At 40.0% G+C, this 21,032-nt stretch overlaps 1 protein-coding gene across 1 annotated transcript in view; it reads left to right on the top strand.

The window, feature by feature from the left end:
* The window catches only part of col22a1 (collagen, type XXII, alpha 1), a 306,811-nt gene that overhangs the window by 190,772 nt on the left and 95,007 nt on the right, over positions 1-21,032 (top strand). The window contains exons 20-30 of the mRNA XM_072246143.1: positions 2,179-2,232; positions 3,595-3,648; positions 5,824-5,877; positions 8,841-8,894; positions 13,018-13,071; positions 14,416-14,469; positions 14,616-14,669; positions 14,781-14,816; positions 19,231-19,293; positions 20,384-20,437; positions 20,525-20,566. Coding sequence (XP_072102244.1) covers positions 2,179-2,232; positions 3,595-3,648; positions 5,824-5,877; positions 8,841-8,894; positions 13,018-13,071; positions 14,416-14,469; positions 14,616-14,669; positions 14,781-14,816; positions 19,231-19,293; positions 20,384-20,437; positions 20,525-20,566 — 573 coding nt within the window. The remainder of the gene's footprint in view (positions 1-2,178; positions 2,233-3,594; positions 3,649-5,823; positions 5,878-8,840; positions 8,895-13,017; positions 13,072-14,415; positions 14,470-14,615; positions 14,670-14,780; positions 14,817-19,230; positions 19,294-20,383; positions 20,438-20,524; positions 20,567-21,032) is intronic.

A 21,032-nucleotide genomic window follows, 5' to 3' on the forward strand; every position in this document is an offset into this window, starting at 1 on the left:
TAGCCCTTCCGTACCAGACAGTGATGCAGCCTGTCAAAGTGCTCTTCATGGTACAACTACAGAAGTTTTTGAATGTATTTGTTGACATGCCAAATCTCTTCAAACTCCTAATAATGTATAGCCGCTGTCTTGCCTTCTTTACAACTACATCAATATGTTGGGACCAGGTTAGATCTGGACACCCAGGACCTTGAAGCTGCTCACTCTCTCCACTTCTGATCCCTCTATGAGGATTGGTATGTGTTCCTTCGTCTTACCCTTTCTGAAGTCCACAAACAGCTCTTTCATGTTACTAATGTTGAGTGCCAAGTTGTTGCTGTGGCACCACTCCACTAGTTGGCATATCTCACCCCTGTATGTCCTCTCGTCACCACCTGAGATTCTACCAACAGTGGTTGTATCATCAGCAAATTTATAGATGGTATTTGAGCTATCCCTAGCCACACAATTATGTATATATAGAGAGTAGAGCAGTAGACTAAGCACACACCCCTGAGGTGCGCCAGTGTTGATCAGTAGCAAGGAGGATATGTTGTCACCAATCTGCACAGATTTTGGTCTTCCGGTTAGGAAGTAGAGGATCCAATTGCAGACAGAGGTACGGAGGCCCAGGTTCTGCAACTTCTCAGTCAGGATTGTGGGAATGATGGTATTAACTGCTGAGCTACAGTGAATAAACAGCATCTTGACGTAAGTGTTTGTGTTGTCCAGGTGGTCTAAAGCCATGTGGAGAGCCATTGAGATTTTGTCTGCCGTTGACCTATTGTGGCGATAGGCAAATTGTAATGTAAAGTGCAGGTAGTTCAAGGGTAATGATGAGGTAGATTGAGAGATCTCAAGTTCATTCTTATTGTTTAGGAGGTCCATTCAAACGTCTTATAACATGGGGTAGAAGCCTGGTTTTATTTTTATTTAAAGATACTGCACGGAACAGGCCCTTCTGACCCAATGAGCCAGACCACCCAGCAATCCACTAGACCGGTCACAGGACAATTTACAGTGACCAATTAACCTACTCACCGTAATGTCTTTGGACTGTCGGGGGAAAGTGGTTCATGAGGAGATCATGCAAACACTTTTGGAATTGAACTCTGAACTCTGAGCTATAATAGTGTCATGGTCATCGCTATGCTACTGTGGCACACATGGTGATATGTGTTCTCATGCTTTTGTATCTTCTGCCTGATGGGAGAGGAGAGAAGAGGGAATGATCAGGATAGGAGGGATCCTTGATTATGTTGGCCCCTTTCTCAAAGCTGCAGGAAGTAGAGTCAAAGTCAAAGTTCAAAGTTCATAGTAAATTTATTATCAAAGTACATAAATGTCACTATATACAACCCTGAGATTCATTTTCTTGTAGGTATACTTAATACATCTATAATAGAATAATAACTATCATAGAATCAATGAAAGACGGCATCATTATACGTAGCCTGCTGAATATCACCTTGGTTCACCAGCACGATCTTGTATGAGGGTCAATGGATGGGAGGCTGGTTTTTGTGATTGACTGGACTGTGTTCACAACTCCTGGCAATTTTTTTTTTGGACAGAGCAGTTGTTGTGATGCATCCAGACAGGATGCTTTCTATGGGACAGTAAATCTGTAAAAATTGGTGATGGTCATTGTATTCATGCTGAATTTCTTTAGGTAATTCAGAGGAAGTAGAGTTCTGGTGAGCTATTCCAACCATAGTGTCTGCATGTCTGGCCCAGGTACAAATTGTTTGTGATATTTACGCCAAGGAACTTTAAGCTCTCAACTGTCTCCGCCTCAGCACCACTAATACATACAGGAAAATGTGCTCTGTCCTGTATCCTGAAGTCGATGACCAACATTTGTGTTTTGCTGAGATTGAAGAAAAGGTGGTTGCCTCTAAGCTCCTTGTCTCCTTCCCATACCACTAGGCTCCCTATTCCCATCTCCTTCCTAAACTCGTCGCTGTTTGAGACCCGTTATGATGGTGTCATTTGCAAACATAGAAATGGAGTCAGATCAGAATCTGGTCACGCAGTTGTAACATGAACAAGAAAAATTTTAGAGGGATATGGACCGAACACAGCAAACCGAACTAGCCTAGATGGACATCGTGTTTGGCATGGCCATGTTGGGCCTGTCTGCCTTCTTCAGTGTGTATGACTCTATGGCTGTAAATGTAATGTGTTTTGCCTTTCCAGGGTGAGCCAGGACCTCGAGGCCTTCCAGGTATAGCAGGTCCTCAGGGACCTGTGGTAAGTTTGTTTATTGTTTACATAGAAGAGACTTGAATTATTAATCAAATGAAAGCTTAATTACTCTCATCGACTCTGTGTGTGTGTGTGTTTACATGAGAGAGTCATATAATTCTTGCCAAGCCATTGACCTTCAAACCATAATCAAGTGATTAGAATCAGATACTAAGATGATGTTAAACTGCGGAAGAAAGTGCTACAATAACGAAGGTGTAATTAACCAGATGGCCAGGTTTAATCTATGAGGCCGCACCTAGCAATCAACATGGAAGTGGTAGTGGAGTGGCATGGCACGTAGCAGGTAATCTTGACGCCTCACAGTATCAGTGATTTAGGTGTGATCCTGAAGTCTGATGGAATTAGCAAATTCTTGGCACGGCTGCATGGTGCTCTGATTTCTTCCCATTTCTTCAAAGGTGTGCTGATCGGTAGGTTAACTAGTCCCTGTACATTTTCATTAGTACAAAATTTTAGTAGGTTAGTCCGGATGGAATTGATGTGAAAGAGAGGGAGAATATCCTGAAATGGAACTGGAATTAGTTTATTGTTGTCACATGTACTGAGATACATTGAAAAGCTTGTCTTGCATACCACTCATACAGATCTAGGCATTTTAACAGTGAGCTGAGGTAGTACAAGGTAAAACAATAACAGAATGCAGAATAAAGTGTAAAAGCTACAGAGAAAGGGAAGTGCAGGTAAACAAAGTGTAAAATCAGAATGAGGTAGATGAAAGGTTTATTGTATAAGGGAATTAAATGGGGGAATGGGATTGATGGTGTCATCCCAAGAGCCAAAATAGATTTGATGGGTCTAATGGCTTTCTTCAGTGTTGCAGCATGATATGAGAACAAAGCTTTTGGAGTGGGGAAATCAGTGATGTTGCCTGCAGAATGCACAGAACTAAAATTTGAGGACGGGTTAAAAACTTGTGTATTTCTTTTTTCTAAAATCTCAAATGACCACTTTAGTAACATGTGGTGTTAGAAGGACAAGCATTTACCAAAACTACTTCGTCTGTCCCTTCTGGACCCAGTTGGAAAGAACCAAGGAAGGTGCACAACTGCAGGGAGTTCTGCCTTCCTTCAGGGTCAGCACTGTAATTCTTTTGGAAACCGTGCATGCATTTCTCTTGGATCAAAATCTCTTTTTCAAAAATGAGCAAAATAAAAGACTGTCAAAATGCATGGTGCAACAAAAATGCTGTGAAACTAAATGCCTTGTCTCAATAGATCAGGATGGTTGGTAATTGCACTCTTGGGGAATCCATAGAGAAATACCCTTGGGCAATTCTCATGAACTTTAGCAGTAGACAGGTCAATGGATTAATAAAATATAGTATGCTTTGTTCTCTAATCGTAGGGCCCTCCTGGTCTGGATGGCATTGCAGGAAAACCAGGTCCACAAGGTCAAAGGGTATGTAAATAATTAATTCTGCTTCTTTCAAATGGAAGCAGAATATGCTGTGTGAAATTCAACAAGATGTCTTTAAATGGTGGTAGCTTAGATCAGATTCAACTTAACTGTGGAATTGGATTTATTTTTACATATTGTGCTATTATTTTCAGTAGCAAAACTTAGGAGTCCAAAGAGACAGAACATGCTCATTCTCTAAAATGAGATAGTATTGAGTCACGAGGACTTTGTGGATCTTTGGAACTCTGCTAGTCTATTTGAATCAGGAAGTGGTGGTCTTTTCTCATCAAGATTGTTACTTCTGGCAAAGGACTGATTATTCGTCTTTTGTAATGAACAAAGAAAAAGTAAGTCACCAAAATAAGGCCTGGCCATGTCTCCTGAATTCCTCCTTTATGGTCAAAGAGTTGAGCAGTAATTCACTATCTAGGCCCAAGCCATCAAGGTAAGAGTTCAAAGGAGGGAAGTTCTGCAATGGGTGGTAGGAAAGGCAGGAGAAGGTAACAGGCATATGAAAGTGAGTAAATGTGGAATGGGTTTGATCAATATGTGAGTGAGATCCAGTGGTCAGGCCTATCTTTAGTCCTGACTCCCTTGTATGCCATTTGCTTCAGTACCCTGCTCTACCATTGCACCTCACCCTGTTCCTTTGCTGCATCCACTCATCCTGTATCTGCTGCCTTGCCTTTGGCTAAGGTGCTGCGGTATGCAATTTAGATATCTTAGCTGGAGACGCTGCTTTCAAAGGAGAATGATATAGAACTGAGCAGCATAAAATCTCACTCTAATTTAAAGATGAATAGCATAAAATGTAGATGACAGAATAGGCCATTTAAAATCAATGGCCCATGCTAGTGTGTATAATAGAAAAATATTGTTCTGTCTGTATTCACTGAAAAAATACAGTGAAACTGAAAGAACTTCCAGTTATTCTCTAATAATTAGCTGCCTGATTATTTGGAAGTCCTAATGGTTCAATATGTCTCATTCAGAGATGTTTTGAGCACTTCTTTTTAAACTTACTGATTTCACAAAAAAAATTATTATGTTACTATCTTGATGCGGTGTTAATGGGAGCAATCTGCACAATATCCCAGTTCCACGTAAATGAACCTCTGAGTGCACCAGATTAACAGAAGGGTTAATGTGCTGACTTTGGAAAAGCACACACAAAATGCTGGAGGAATTCAGCAGGCCAGGCAGCATCTGTGGAAAAGAGTACATTCGACATTTCAGACCGAGACCTTTCGGCAGGACTGGAGAGAAAAAGGTGAGGAGTAGATTTGAAAGGTGGGGGGAGGGGAGAAAGGAGCGCAAGGCGATAGGTGAAACTCGGAGGGGGAAGGATGAAACAAAGAGCTAGGAAGTTGACAGTTTCACCTATCACCTGGCATTTCTCTCACCCCTTCCCTCACCTTTTTAAATCTACTCCTCAGCTTTTTTTCTCCGGTCCTGCCATAGGGTTACGGCCCGAAACGTTGACTGTACTCTTTTCCATAGATACTGTCTGGCTCGCTGAGTTCCTCCAGCATTTTGTTTGTGTTTCTCAGATTTCCAGCATCTGCAGATTTTCTCTTGTTTGTACTCTGGCTCCATGCACTCAATGTTACAGCAACTTTTCCAAAGTAAGATTTTTGTAGACCAGTTTTTATCAATTTTTTGCCTATGTCTGTGCAATAAATATATTTCAAAATTCAGTCATTTTCATCATGACTAACACTTCTAAGATTATGTGATATCACAAGTTAGTGTTGCACTGTATGTTCCAACAAGTCTCACAATTCCTTCCAAACTGTTGGTCCTTCCTTGTTGTTAAGCGATGAAATGCCATGACTAGTCGTACAGGTACATGAATGCGAAGGTAGTCAAAGACATAAGAGCAAGGAATATTTAGTTCTGTTTGTGCAGTTAGATGAAGAATGATCAGAGGAAGGCTGCCTGAGTGTAATCGTGAGACTGCACAGTTGAGCCAACCAAACACACTATGCTGTGCAGATTTCACCCCCGTACCATGAAAATGTGAATTACTGCTTTCTCCTGTCTTTCACTGATATTGCAAGCACGGAATAAAATCCCTTAATGCCTCATTCAAAGTTGCTGTCTCTTCCCTCATGTATAATGCTTTGCCTGCTTTGTTCTCTCGCTGATTTTGTTGTCTTCTGCTGTTCTGTTTAGGGAAGAAAGGGTGACCGAGGCCTGCCAGGTTTACAGGGAATCACTGGAGACCCGGTGAGTACTAATCTCCTGAGTTTTATATTAATTCCAGAGTATGGCCTTGCTGTTACTTCTAAAGTGTGTTAATACTTCTAGGGTGTGGTTATGTGTCACAGTGACGCACTAACAGATGACTGAACCCACGTGTGGAGGAACAACAGACTTCCATATAGAGATAAAAACAAGAGTTTACTCAGAAGAGTGCCAATAGAACATTGGTGGCTCGACTGTTCGACGCTGTGAGCCGTATCAGTCTTGAAACACAAGGACCCTGTGATAAGCACAAATTGGGAGTACCTTTTAAATAATCACTGTACCCTGAAAACCCATGCCAGTCAAAATAAACTTGACAAGATTAAGCAGAATGCAAAAAGGCTTGACAATTCTAGATAAGACAACAATTAACAAATACAGGTGCACAGGCCTGCAGGGCTCATGACAGCTGGATTTAAATCTGCTTAATATGGTTTGATTTATAGCATGAACTACGATTTATAACAAGAGAGCTTTTGTTTTACTGATAGCTATGGAGCTACTTACTTAGGGTCAACTTCGGCTTATTGGTAATATTTGTAGCATTGAATTAAAAAGATATATCCAGAAGTATGCACATACATTCTGTCTTGAAATTCAGTGCGATGAGGGAGTGTTATCAGATCTCGCATCTTTTGGAGGGAAAATTCAATTGACACCACATCAACGATGATACATATGTTGCTATTTGAAGATGCTATGGGGTTCTTTACCACAATGGAGAATTTATTGACCACAGTATCATCATTGAGAATTATGAGTGGCACTTCCAGATTCAATGATTAAATACAGTGAACATAGCTTGAAAGCAGACCCTTCAGCCCAACTCACTCATGCCAAATATGGTACTCATCAAAGTGGTCCAATTTTCCCATTTTTGGCCCCAATCCTTCTTAACCCCTCATATCCCTGCATTTAATCTCTTAATTAGCTGTGCATTTTGTAAATGAACTACTAAAGTGCCAACTTAGGACATTCACAAACTGTTGCTTTATTTTACGTACAAGAAATTGAACAAAGAAATTAATGTCTTTCATGGAAGGTCCTTGTTGGGATTATACTGATATTTGGGCCTGAGGATGAAAAGTCTTCCTGGTTAGGCTTCAATTAGAATTAACAATCTGACTCTGGGGGTTTGGAGGAAAGATGATCTGGATGGAAAACTATCACTTTTGTCACAAAGGTGACCTCTGAAGTTGGGACAGACATGTTGCTGGAGTGAGTAGAGAAACTGTGATGCTGGGAAATTCGTGTTTGATGTTGATATTTCAAGAATATATCAAGCAGCTCTGCTTACACAGTAAGCCCGCGCAGAATAGAAAAACAAGCATTTGGTTGCAACTTTAGTATTATTTTGCCACATTAGTTGTGACATAACTTTGTAATTTTTTAATTTTACAAAATGACAGTGAATCGATCCCAAGCTGTTCTCTCTTTTTAATCTATCAAGCAAAAAAAAAAATCACAATTATCATGTGAGGAAAACTTCTAGTTTAAACAAATTACATAAACTTGTGGAAGTTACAAATGTAAAGGAAGGCTCATCATCTCCAAAGGAAATGCTGCCATCTCATGGTCAAGAACTGCAAACTAAGCTGTTCCCACAGAAATAATTCAGAGCATATTCAGAGCCATACAGCACAGAAACAGGTCCTTGCACCTACCCTGTCTGTGCAACCTTTATACTAATCCCATTATTTCTGGTTTGCATGCAGTGTGTGTACCCTCTTCACATTATCCGGTCCAATCCTATCACACTGCTCTTCCTGATTCACTCTGCGCCCCATTACTTTCATGCATTCATTGGTTAGTTGCACATTCACACAGTCCATCTCTCCTGCTGGCCTACTAGATCATTACCCTTTCAGGCATGCCTGAGCTCACTCCCTCCCTCTGCCTGAGCTCAGTCCTGCCTCTGCATTTTCAAGTGTGCTTGTATTCCTCCCTGCCATTGCCCTGTCGGGCTACACCCAGTTTATCACGTCCATTCTGGATCATCCTGCTATCTCTGCGCTTCCCCCTGCCTCCCTCTACTTCTCTCCCCTTGCAGTTCGCACTGCCTTCAAACTAAGCTAATTCATGCTTCACCCTAACTGGTGTACAGCTCATTGCCCTGCACCTCTCCTTATTTCACAGTCTACTTCCAAACACACGGCTATGCTGCTTTAGTATGTGGCCCATTCCTTTGTGAACTGCTCCTTCGCTCAGCCCAGCTCACTGTCTACTATCCTCCAGGCCATCACCTTTTGTCATCAATTCTTACCTCTTTATAATTGGCTGTGGTAAAAATTGGGATAGTGGTCAAGATCCATCTCCATTCTATCGTAGACCTTTGTGGCATTCTCCATTAGTTATCTCCCTTCAAGAGTGTAGACTTGAGTATTTGAGTGAGTGCTGGAGGTTACTGAACACAGGAATTGAGGCCCGTAGTCCTTCCTTACAAAATCGTCATAGCTCCAATAAATCTTATCTCGAAATGGATTTCAAACCCTTGCAATGGCTCTTCCGAATAATTATTCATTCTATTTTGATTTCTCACATTTTGTTTTCACTCCTAGCCATAATATGTTGATTGTCAAATGGCCTGATGGGCCTGTGTCAATTTCACGCTGTGACATTGATCTGGGTGATATAGTAACTTAAATATTTGCACAATATTTTAGCCTTTCAACCTATCACAGCCAAGCTTAAACGTCTTACTATGTAACAGACCCACATGAATATCCCTTCTTGGCACTGTCAGTGACCAGGAATGAATTTACCTTCACAAAACTGGGACACTGAGGCTGATTATGGTGTTCCTCCTGCCGTCCTGGGTGTGGTCAGCTGTCCATGGATTTGGCCAGTAACACTAATAGCTTGAGGACTCAACTATTCACCAAGTTAGTTCTGTGATTTATTGGGGAAATGAGAAATGAAACGTTTGCTCTGTATCTTTTATTTAGGGTATTAAAGGAGAAGCTGGTAGTCCAGGAGCACCAGGACATCCTGGAGAACAGGTAAGAATTGTAGAGATCATTATCCAACCAAGAGAAGTATTTTCATAGTAGAGAAAAAGTCAACATTAACTATCATTAAAAAATATTGTTTATTCTTATCAAACTGAAAAATATACAGGCTTAGAGTTATTTGAAAGTAGCAATACTAAATGTAGGCCATTAAATCAATGCCAATAGTTAAACTTGCACTTGAGTTCTTATTTATTTACAATATTTTATGAATTAAATTTGGCCCGAGGGGTTGAGAATATCAGTGATAGGCTGAAGGTGGGGCAGTTGATATGCAAATTTGTTGTAGTTTATAGTGAGACTGTGAGAAATGACAGGCAGATGATAGGGCAATGTTACAGTCACTGGGACAAGTTGAAGGGTAACATGGAGACAAAATCATAAAGAGCCATGAATACCAGACTGAAGATGTTATACCTGAATGCACACCATATACAGAATAAGGTGGATGATCTTGTATTGCAGTTAGAGTTTGGCAGGCATGACATTGTGGGCATCACTAAGCCATGGGTGAAAGAAGCAGGATGTGGGGTACAAGTTGCAAGAGGAGATAGAAAAGGCATGTGAAAAAGAGAATGTTACAATAGTCATGGGGGATTTCAATATGCAGGAAGACTGGGAAAATCAGGTTGGCGCTGGATCCATAGAGAGGGATTTTGAAGAATGTATCGAGATGGCTTTTTAGAACAGCTTGTGGGTTTAGCTGACTACGAAAAAGGCAAAGGCATTGTGTAATGAACCAGATTTGATTAGTGAGCTTGAAGGAAAGGAACTTTTAGGAGGCAGTGATCATAACCTAATAGAATTCACCCTGCAGCTTGAGAGGAAGAAGCTAAATTCAGATGTATCACTATTACAGTGGATTAAAGGGAATTACAGAGACATAGAACAAGAGATGGCCAGAGTTGATTGGAAGAGGACACTAGCAGGGATGACAGCAGAACAGCAATGGGTGGAACTTCTGGGAGAAATTCAGAAGATAGTTTCAAGAAGAAGTGATCTAAAGGGAGGATGAAGCAACTGTGGCTGACAAGGGGAGTCAAAAACAGCATAAAAGCAGAAGTGGTCAAATAATAAGCTAATAATTACAGAACTGGGAACCTCTTTGAAAACCAACAGAAAGCAACTAAAAAAACCATTAGGAGAGAAAAGATGAAACATCAAAGTAAAGGGCCAATAATACAAAAGAGGATACAAAAAATATTTTTTGCAGAAATAAAAAGAGTAAAAGAAAGGCATGAGTGGATCTAGGACCCCTGGAAAATGATGCTGGAATAACAGGAAGAAAGAAATGGTGGAAGGATTTAAGAAGTATTTTGTGCCAGTTTTCACTGTGGGAGACACAAGTAGTATGCCAGAAATTCAAGAGTGTCCAGGGACAGAAGTAAGGGCTGTTGCTATTACTAGGGAGAAGGTCCTTGTAAAGCTGAAAGACCTGAACATAGATAAATCACCTGGACTAGAATACTCCCCAGGGTTCTGAACAAGGTAGCTGAAGAGATTGTGGAGGTGTTTTGATCTTTCAAGAATCAGTTGAGGGAAGCCGAAGAAAGGAAATTATAGGCCACTTAGCCTGACTTCAGTGATTGGGAAGATATTGGAATCCATTTCGGAATACTAGAAGGTACATGATAAAATAGGCCAAAGCCAGCATAGTTTCCTTAAGGCTAGTCTGTTGGAATTATTTGAGGAAATAAAAGACATGATAGACAAAAGAAAGTCTGTGGAGGTTGCTTACTTTAATTTTCATAAAGTCTTTGGCAAGCGGCCGCACACGAGGCCCATGGTATTACAGGAAATATACTAGCAAATGAAAATGCAATGTTAGCATTAATTTCAAGAGGACTAGAATATAAAACTAAGGATTTAATGTTGAGGCTTTATTAGGCATGGGTCAGACTGCACTGAATATTATGAGCAGTTTTGGGCCCCTTATCTAAGAAAGAATATCTTGAACTAGAGAAGATCTAGAGGAGGTTCATAAGAATGATTCCAGAAACGAAAGGGTTAATGAATGAGGCATGTTTGGTGGCTTTGGGCCTGTACTCACTGGATTTAGAAGAATAAAGGAGGTTTTCTTTGAAACATATTGAAAGGCCAAGATAGAGTGGATGTGGAAAGGTAGTGGGGGAGTCTAGGACTGTAGGACACAGCCTCAGAATAGAGGGATGTCCGTTTAGAACAGAGAGGTGGAATTTCTTTCACCAGTGAGTGCTGAGCCTGTGGAATTTATTGACACAGACAGCTGTGGAGGCCAAGCCATTGAGTATATTTAAAGCAGAGGTTGATAGTTTCTTCATTAATCAGGATTTCAAAGGTTATGTGGGGAAGGCAGGAGAATAGGGTTGAGAGGGGTAATAAATCAACCGTGATGGAATGGCCTAATTCTGCTCCTATGTCTTGGGGTGTAAATTAAAATATGAGTAAACCAGTAATGTGACAGAGAGGAGAATCTAGGCATCTGAAACTAAAACAAGTAGGGTAAACCAACTATCTTTTCAATCCATCCAGTCAAAGAATTGTGAAATGAACTATACAGGAATTGGAACAGAAGTGTGCAAATTGGAAATAGTTATTAAAAGCCAAAATTTGGAACTGAAATAATGAGAGAAAGGTTTGCTCAAATGAGACCTATAAAAGGGCAGAAAGAATAAGTAAAGCAACGTTTTAAAAAATAAAAGCAAAATCATCTCTTTTCTTAAAAATTGAAACTCTATACAGTATACTCCCAAACATTTGGCATCCATGGAGGATGGGATTGTGGTTGCAGGAATATGTGTTCACATGCGAATGACTGAGATCAGTACATCACCAGAACATGCCTTTCCAACCTGATACTCAAAACAAAATTACTGTACATCACACAGTGAAAGTGTGAATGAAGAAGTTGAAGTTGCCCTTAGGTGACCGCTGATTTCCTTGAGGAAAACCAATTGTACAAAGCACAATCAAGACTGTTAACCTAACTTTACCTCTGGTGTTTTCAAAACTTTGATCACTAAATCCAGGAAGAAATCTTTAAGATTTGTTATCAAGCCATGTTAAATTCTATCATGAGAACAGTGTGATTTTCTCCTTTTCCCAGTCTCTTGCATATTTCCATTTTACATTTGAATATTAGAGTATTGTGTGCCAAGGGAATTCTTCTCCATCATAGAGCATAGATGGGAGAAAAACACTTGTAAACACACAAGATGGACAGAGAGCAGGCTTCTGTGACATAGGCTATTGGACACTGTGCATAAACAAAATTGGAAATTGGCATTTCAAATTCACATTTTTGAAACAACTTTATGAAATAGTCTAATATTTTTAGAAGTTTTGGCATGAGAATTATGAATAGATAAACACCAAATAAAGAAGTTTAATTTTTTTTTTAAATGCCAATTGTTAAAGAGTTTCTTCATTTACATTAATGAGTTTGGTTTGCACAGATATGACTACCTCATACTATTCAGAGCATTTCAATTGGGCAAGAAGATAACATTTTTGCAAAATTAATTGTGGAGTAGTATAACTCACCCAACATCTTCTGCATGTTTAGCCATAGATCATCTTTCTCTGGTGAATTTTACTATGCAAAATACTTCATTGGTCCCACAATTAGTTTTGCCAGCAAGTTATTTTCTAAATTGGATCTCTGAGAATGGGGCTTCCTCTTTTATTGCACAAAACCTTCACCGTACGTGCAAGCTAACTCTTGAAGTGAAGAGGCATGTTTTGTGCAATTTTTAAAAGGATAATGGAGAAGTAACAGAACATTTTATATCTTTATTTTCATTAACTTCACTGTTTTATTGCTTAATTCTGTACATGCCTGGGGCTACTTTCAGCCTTAGTTTTTCACAGCTAATATTTATGCTGTATAGATTTGAACAAATAAGGTATAGTTTTAAGTTACTATACTGGGAAAAGGAAGGAAATACATGGATTTTCTCAAAGGCATGAATTTTCACATTCATTGGTTAATGTAGAAAACGTTAGGAGGTACATCTTGTGTCAGGAGCTCCACCTCCCTTTTGGTGAAGTTCAGCCACAGATGTACTGACGCTGTTTATTCATTTGATGATGTCATGAATTTGAAGCTATATAATTAACTATCTCAATGTGTTAGGGGCTACCAGGTGAAATTGGATTTCCAGGAAAACCAGGATCAAAGGGAAAACCGGTAAGCAATCTGCAAGCACAAAGAAGAGAGGAGGAAGGGTGTAAAACCTTGCTGTGTCATGTTAATAACACATTATTGATTTGCATAGAGGAAATGACTTCAATGATATAATTAGCCAAGATATTAAGCTGATTATTTTTGTGAGTTAATTCCAATAAAATACCAGAGACATTTCATTCTGTTGTATTAACACAATCATTGCTGGTGTCTTGTGCACAGAGGGTCAGCAAAGAGACTGCTGGCATGCAGGCACACATACACATAGCAAAAATCATTAAGCATTTACGAATGCGTGTGCAAGTGAATTAGTTTATGCTTAAGGTGCCTAATGAAAACTTAAAATTTCTGTGCACATTGCTGCTTATTCTAATTTGCAGAGCTTGATCTCATAGGACGATGGAAGATTCCAGCGCAGAAGAAGCCCCATCATATCTATGTCACCCAGAAATAGTGTAGGGTAAAGTAATTGGGAGAAATGTACATAATTCACAACCACCAACATTGAGTTGGAGTTTTGCTTTAAGAGGCTGGTGTGATGTGATGACATTACCATATAAAAGGTTTTTAGTACACTTTTGTTGTGTAGGTTTCGGAGTTCAATAAAATGTTGCTGTAGGTTTCATTTGTCATAAAACACCTCATTTTGTTTTATTTGTGGAAACCTATAATAGATCTGTTAGTTTCCTTCCACTTCTCCTCTTTTGATCCACTGCATTGCAGCAGTTTACTCTCTCGTCAAATACTTATTTCATCTTCAATTATTTATGAAGAGGCAAGGGTGGGTAAAGTAGAATAATGATATTTGTCCATGTGAATTTGTTGGAAACTTTGTGCTTGGTTTACACAATGGTGAATGGCTAAATTAGGCCTTCAGCCCTAGAAAGTGTAATGTTTGTTAAGAGTTGCTTTCAAAAATGCGTCAGCCATAAGCGATTAGACAACAGGCCTGGCTCTACTCACTGACAGAAAACACAAAACCCTTGAAAAAGAAAACTCATCAGGGGATCCAGAAGTAAAGGAAAATCTTATTTTGATTCCATTGCACCTCTGCCATTGGAAATGTATACTTTTACACTGCAGTTCCAAGCAGCTCAGAATATGGAATTGGCAAATCTAAAGCATTGTTATATTGGCACCTTCTAAACAAAACTATTAGCTTGCTTCAAAGAAAATATTTTAAATGCTGTTACCCTGAGATTAATAAGGACAATCTTGTTAACTGAAGATAATGTAAATGGAATAACAACTTTTGCAAGTTATTTGGCTGTGCTTGCTGTATCCATTTTGTTTATATAATCCCATATTAGTCATGTTTTGATGCATTTCTAACTGATATATTTTCAGGGTCCACCTGGAATAGATGGGAAAAGTGGTTTACCTGGGCCTCCAGGAGTTAAGGCAAGTAATTACTGATTTAGTCCCTTCTGGAAATGAAATATAAATGAGCAAATTTCTTTGACAAATTAAATTGGCCAATCAAATTGGGGCATTCATTCCAAACAATGCTGAAATATTCATTTTGATTTCCCTTTTCAATACCTCAGGGGCAAGAGGGAGAGCCAGGCCAAGATGGTTTACCAGGGAGGCCTGGTGAAAAGGTAAGGGGGAAGATGAGTTATTGAGAGTTATTAGTTATTGTAAATAATGAGGCAGATAATTATCACTGTGGCAGTAGAGTTGTTGACTTAGGTTTTACTTATCTTTAATAGGGAGAAGCGGGAAGTCCAGGCCTTACTGGACAAAAGGTAAGGGAGGACTTTTGAAACATGTGCTTTCCTGAAAGGGTTAGTTCACATTCTTCTTACTCAATAAATTCATTCTTCATTTTGGATTCCAAAAATTTCAAATTGCTGACAGGTTGTTGTTTCTCCAGAATCCCAGCGGATTATGGTGTCTCCTTAATCAATTCCCAATGACAGACTGATCAATTCCCATGGGCATGTGTCAGCCAGAGATTTGACATCTTTACTTTACAAGGTCCAAGGCACAAGGTCCCAAACACATTTTTTTTTGGTAATCCCACTTCAAAGAGATTTGCATTTTCCTGTCAAATCCCCTCTGCTGCCCACCTTCCAAAGTAAATGAAACAGAGTTGTAGACACAGCTCAACACTCACAGAAATTAGTCTTGCCTATCTGGATATTGTCTATACTTCTTACAGTCAGCATAATCAAAGACCCCACCCACCCTGGGCGTTCTCTCTTCTTCCCTCTCCCCACCCCCACCCCTGTCAGGCAGAAAATATAAAAGCCTGAAAGCATATACCACAGGTTCAAGACCAGCATCTATCCTAATGTTATCAGATTCTTCAATAACCCCTTGTATGCTAAGAAGGACCTGTAGCCCCAAAATCTACCTCATTACAATCTTGCATGTTATTGCTTACCTGTACTGTACCTTTTACATTTTATTACACCTTACACTTTTATTAATACCACCTCACTACTTTTTTATTTCTTTTACTTGCACTGCTTATTTAATATATGTCATTGCGGCCAGCAGGTTCTATTCAAAAGGTTGAAAGGAACATCTAAACAAGCCTGATGCATTTTGGAAACAATTCCTGCGGACTGAAGTTAAAACAGAGCTTAGATGAGGCTTTTCATTCCAGGACGAGGGAGATGTCCTCCTTTTTTAAAGAAAGGGGCTTCCCTTCCTCCACCATCAACTCTGCTCTCGAACGCATCTCCCCCATTTCACACGCATCTGCTCTCACTCCATCCTCCCGCCACCCCACTAGGAATAGGGTTCCCCTGGTCCTCACCTATCACTCCACCAGCCTCCGGGTCCAACATATTATTCTCCGTAACTTCCGCCACCTCCAATGGGATCTCACCACTAAGCACATCTTTCCCTCCCCCCGCTCTGCTTTCTACAGGGATCGCTCCCTATTCCTGTTCGTCCCCCCCATCCCTCCCCACTGATCTCCCTCCTGACACTTATCCTTGTAAGCGGAACAAGTGCTACACATGCCCTTACACTTCCTCCCTTACCACCATTCAGGGCCCCAGACAGTCCTTCCAGGTGAGGCGACATTTCACCTGTGAGTCAACTGGGGTGACATACTGCGTCCAGTGCTCCTGATGTGGCCTTCTATATATTGGCGATACCCGACGCAGACTGGGAGATCGTTTTGCTGAACACCTACGCTCTGTCCGCCAGGGAAAGCAGGATCTCCCAGTGGCCACACATTTTAATTCCACATCCCATTCCCATTCGGACATGTCTATCCATGGCCTCCTCTACTGTAAAGATGAAACCACACTCAGGTTGGAGGAACAACACCTTATATTCCGTCTGGGTAGCCTCTAACCTGATGGTGTGAACATTGACTTCTCAAACTTCCGCTAATGCCCCACCTCCCCCTCGTACCCCATCCGTTATTTATATACACACATCCTTTCTCTCACTCTCCTTTTTCTCCCTCTGTCCCTCTGACTATACCCCTTGCCCATCCTCTGGACTCCCCCTCCCCCTTTTCCTCCTCCCTGGGCCTCCTGTCCCATAATCCTCTCATACCCCTTTTGCCAATCACCTGTCCAGCTCTTGGCTCCATCCCTCCCCCTCCTCTCTTCTCCTATCATTTTTGATCTCCCCCTCCCCCTCCCAATTTTAAATCTCTTACTAGCTCTTTCTTCAGTTAGTCCTGACGAAGGGTCTCGGCCTGAAACATCGACTGTACCTCTTCCTAGAGATGCTGCCTGGCCTGCTGCGTTCACCAGCAACTTTGATGTGTGTTGCTTAAAATCGAACTTTTTGGCCGCAATGAGCAAAGGTATGCTTGGAGATAAAAGGGTGCAGAATTTCATGAAAAGAACCCCTCTCCAACTGGTAAGCACTGGGGTGGATGGATCATGCTTTGGGCTTGTGTTGCAGCCAGTGGCATGGGGAACATTTACTGGTAGAGGGAAGAATGAATTCAATTAAATACCAGCAAATTCTGGAAGCAGACATCACACCATCTGTAAAAAAGCCAAAGATGAAAAGAGGATGGCTTCTACAACAGGATAATGATCCTAAACACACCTCAAAATCCACAATGGACTACTTCAAGAGGCACAAGCTGAAGGTTTTGCCATGGTCCTCACAGTCCCTGACCTAAATATCATCAAGAATCTGTGGATAGACCTCAAAAGAGCTGTGCATGCAAGACGGCCCAAGAATCTCACAGAATTAGAAGCCTTTTGCAAGGAAGAATGGGCGAAAATCCCCCAAACAAGAATTGAAAGACTGTTAGCTGGCTACAGAAAGTGTTTACAAGCTGTGATACTTGCTAAAGGGGGTGTTACTAAGTACTGACCACGCAGGGTGCCCAAACTTTTGCTTCAGGCCCTTTTCCTTTTTTGTTATTTTGAAACTGTAAAAGATGGAAATAAAAAAAAGTTTTCTTGCTTAAAATATTAAAGAAATGTGTCATGTTTAACTTTATGCCTTTTGGAAATCAGTTCATCTTTTACTCGCTTAGCTATTCACAGTAACAAAAAATTTGACCGGGGTGCCCAAAGTTTTGCATGCCACTGTATATACTGTATACTTTAATTCAGATTTTTCTCTATTGTTATTATTGCATTGTACCGCTGCTGCAAAGTTAACAAATTTCACGAAATATGCCGGTGTTATTAAATCTGATTCTGACTCTGATTTATTCCATATTGTTATTGCTTTACCCTTTTCTGCTTTAATGCATTGTGTAATGATTTGATTTTTCTGAACAGTATGCAAGACAATCTTGATAGATGTGACAATAATAAACCAATATCAAAGCTCTTTGTTTACTCTCTGTCCTGCGTCACATAGGGACAATTCTCATGACTAATGATCTCCAAGAGAACAGGCTGCTTTGGGTCAGTGGCTGTGCACAACTGTGTGTCCATAGTGGTGTGTGAACAATCTCACCAGGACATCTCATACCCTGAGGGAATAATGTGTTTGTGTTATCATAAAAATTAATTGGTTATAATAACATTTAAGCAACCTATGAAGGAATTGCATATAATTTTGACTGAGTAAATCTCCCCAGTGCTGTTACTGTACTTCCCCTTTCCCACACAACACCCTATCAATTCAACACATCCAAATATCTGTTAAAGGAAAATAGAAAGGTATGGTACAGGGACAAGCCCTTTGGTCCAGGATGTTTGTGCTGACCATGCCAATTTTAATTAATCCCATCTGGCTGCAGATGGTCCTTATCCCTCCATCCTCTTTCTGTTCATGTGTCTGTTTAAATACCCTGGTAGCATGTTCCAGACACCTATCCCATTCTGTAAAAAAAAATCTTGCCTCATAATTCCCCTTTAAACTTCTTCCTCTCACCTTAAAGTATAGCCTTTAATAGTTGACACTCTAGGATAAAGACTCTGAATATTTCCCCTACCTTCTATAATTATAAATTGCTTCTACCCCTTAGCTTACTAAACTCTAGAGTAAACAATCCTAGCTGGCCAACCTCATCCAGCTAATAGTATCTTTTGCATTAACCTGGGGACATTTGACTTGGAGAACCCTGGACACAATTATCTGTGTGTGTGTGTGTGTATAAATTCACTTTTTGCTGCTTTAAAAGCCATTGTTTTTGCTGCCTCTCCCATCTGTCATTGGAGACACAAGTCATTGCAGATGCTGCAATCTGAAGCAACACACATCCGCTGGAGGAATTCAATGGATACAGGGTTTCAACCCAAAATGCCAACAATTCCTTCCCCTGACTACAGATACTGCTCAACCCACTGAATTCCTCCAGCAGATTGTGCTTCCATCTGTATTTGATGGTTTATCAAGCTGCACATCAATAAAATATAGTCATCTAAACTGAAATGCACAGAGTGAAACCTTGCATTAACCTGTATCCAGTCGTTTTTTTTTGTTCCTAATACAAAGGTATAGTAAAAACTTTGACGTGTTAAATAACATGGCGGCATCCATAGGGAGTGCAGAAATGTCACTTTCACTTTCTGTTGGATAAATAAAGGAGTGGATAAGCTTGTTATCCTGAGACAAAATATCCAACTAATGAACAATTTCTGAGAGACAGTGTTCAATGATTTTGACACAATGCAGTCCCGTTTAACTTCCAGCTTACAAAGGTATGAGTATGGAATTGATTTAATCAATGCCATTACTAATGTTTCTCACGCATCGTATTTAATGACTTTTCAGGGAGAACCAGGCCTTCCAGGATCACATGGACTGCCAGGCTCAATGGGATTAAAAGGGGAAAAGGTTAGTGACTTTGTGTAACGTCTTTAAGGTTAGACAGCCTGTTATGTTGAGTTATAATTACATGGGTTTGGGTTAAGTCCAGATATAGCTAGTCAGTGAGAAAAGTGAAATTATAATCCACAGACCCCTCTGCTCACCAAAGACTTTAGATCTTGTGATTCACAGATGGCTAACTTCCCTCTCGATAATGTTACATATGTTACAACCTCATGTTTTCCGATCGTGAATCCTCATTCATATCTCTGGACTTCAAAGCTTTCTTAACTAGCCTTCCATCCTCCCTGTGTAAGAACGCTTGTATGATACATGAGTGGTGGACATATCACTTCCTTCTGCAAATGGACTTGGGCCTGTAAGATTCTTCAATGTTCACAGTACTTGTGCATATGACAATAAACTTGACTGAGACTTCAGCTGATCATTGTTGCCATCAACTGAGACTTTCTGGAAAAGGTATCAGTCGTATTAGACTGAACTGAGAAAAAGAAATCACCCTTACTCTTGAATTCTTTAGACATTGGAAGTTCAGTCATTGAGTGTATTCATGAATGAGAATAACTTTACTGTGGATACTGAGAATCTGAAGTTAAATGCTAAGGATACTCAATAGTCCAGACAACATTTATGATGAAAGAAGAAAACCAGAAGATTTTAAGTCCTTCTATCAGAAATCCAAACATTATAGGTTCTGGGAATATGAAATAGTGACAGAAAATGCAAGAACTACTCCAATGGTCAAGAGCATGTGTGACAAGAAAAAGAGTTAAGATTCCAGGTTGAAGATGAAAGGTCAACATTAAAGTTATTTCTCTCACCACATATATCGTCCCATACAGTGAAAATTTCTTGCCTATTTTTGTTCATTTTAATCTTCGCTGAGATCTGTGCCTATTTCTATGTTTGTGCCCTGACTAATGAAGACCAGTGTGCTAAAAGCCTTTTTTACCACCCTGTGGTGCTGTGAAAAAAAAGTCTGTTCTGCAAGAATCGTGTTTTTTCAGATGAAACAATATATTGATGGCGCTGGAGAAGTTGTAGTCTTTAATTTGTATTTTTTGGACTATTTAAATATCATGTTTTGTTTACACAGGGAGAACAAGGAGATCGAGGTGCAATTGGTCCAAAAGCAGAGAAGGGTGAAAAGGTGGGAAATATTTTATTAAAATAGTAATGTATTTTCAATAAAATATTGGTCCATATTTACATGTGATTTCTTCATCTCCTGCCCTAGGGATCTATTGGACCCCCTGGTTCTCCAGGCTTACCAGGGACGGTGAGTAAGATCCAGTCCATAATTTGTTGACACATAGTACTCTGCACATATCTATAGCTAGGGTGCCTAAGACTTTTGCACAGTATTTTAGTAATTTTATGTATTAAACTGTATTGTTGTCACAAGAAAAAGCAAATTTCATGACACGTGAGTGATGATAAACTTATAGAAGCACCAGACAGACATTCTTTAATGACTAATAAACCAATTGTTTAGAATCAAAGGACATCAGCCTTTGCTTCCACTGGATTTACAAACTTGCTCTCTGCTTTATGTTGACAAATATAGTACTGTGCAAAAGTCTTAGGCATCCTAGCTATACGAGTGGTGATTGATAAGTTTGTGGCCTAAGATAGAAGGAGATGAGTTATATAGCTCTCGTTACATACACGTGCAGTTCAACTCTTTGAGTGGTTATGCAGAAAGTTTGAAGTTAATACCTCATGTCCTTCTATCATAGGCCACA

The sequence above is a fragment of the Mobula birostris genome, chromosome 1, assembly GCF_030028105.1.
Source record: "Mobula birostris isolate sMobBir1 chromosome 1, sMobBir1.hap1, whole genome shotgun sequence".
NCBI lineage: Eukaryota > Metazoa > Chordata > Chondrichthyes > Myliobatiformes > Myliobatidae > Mobula > Mobula birostris.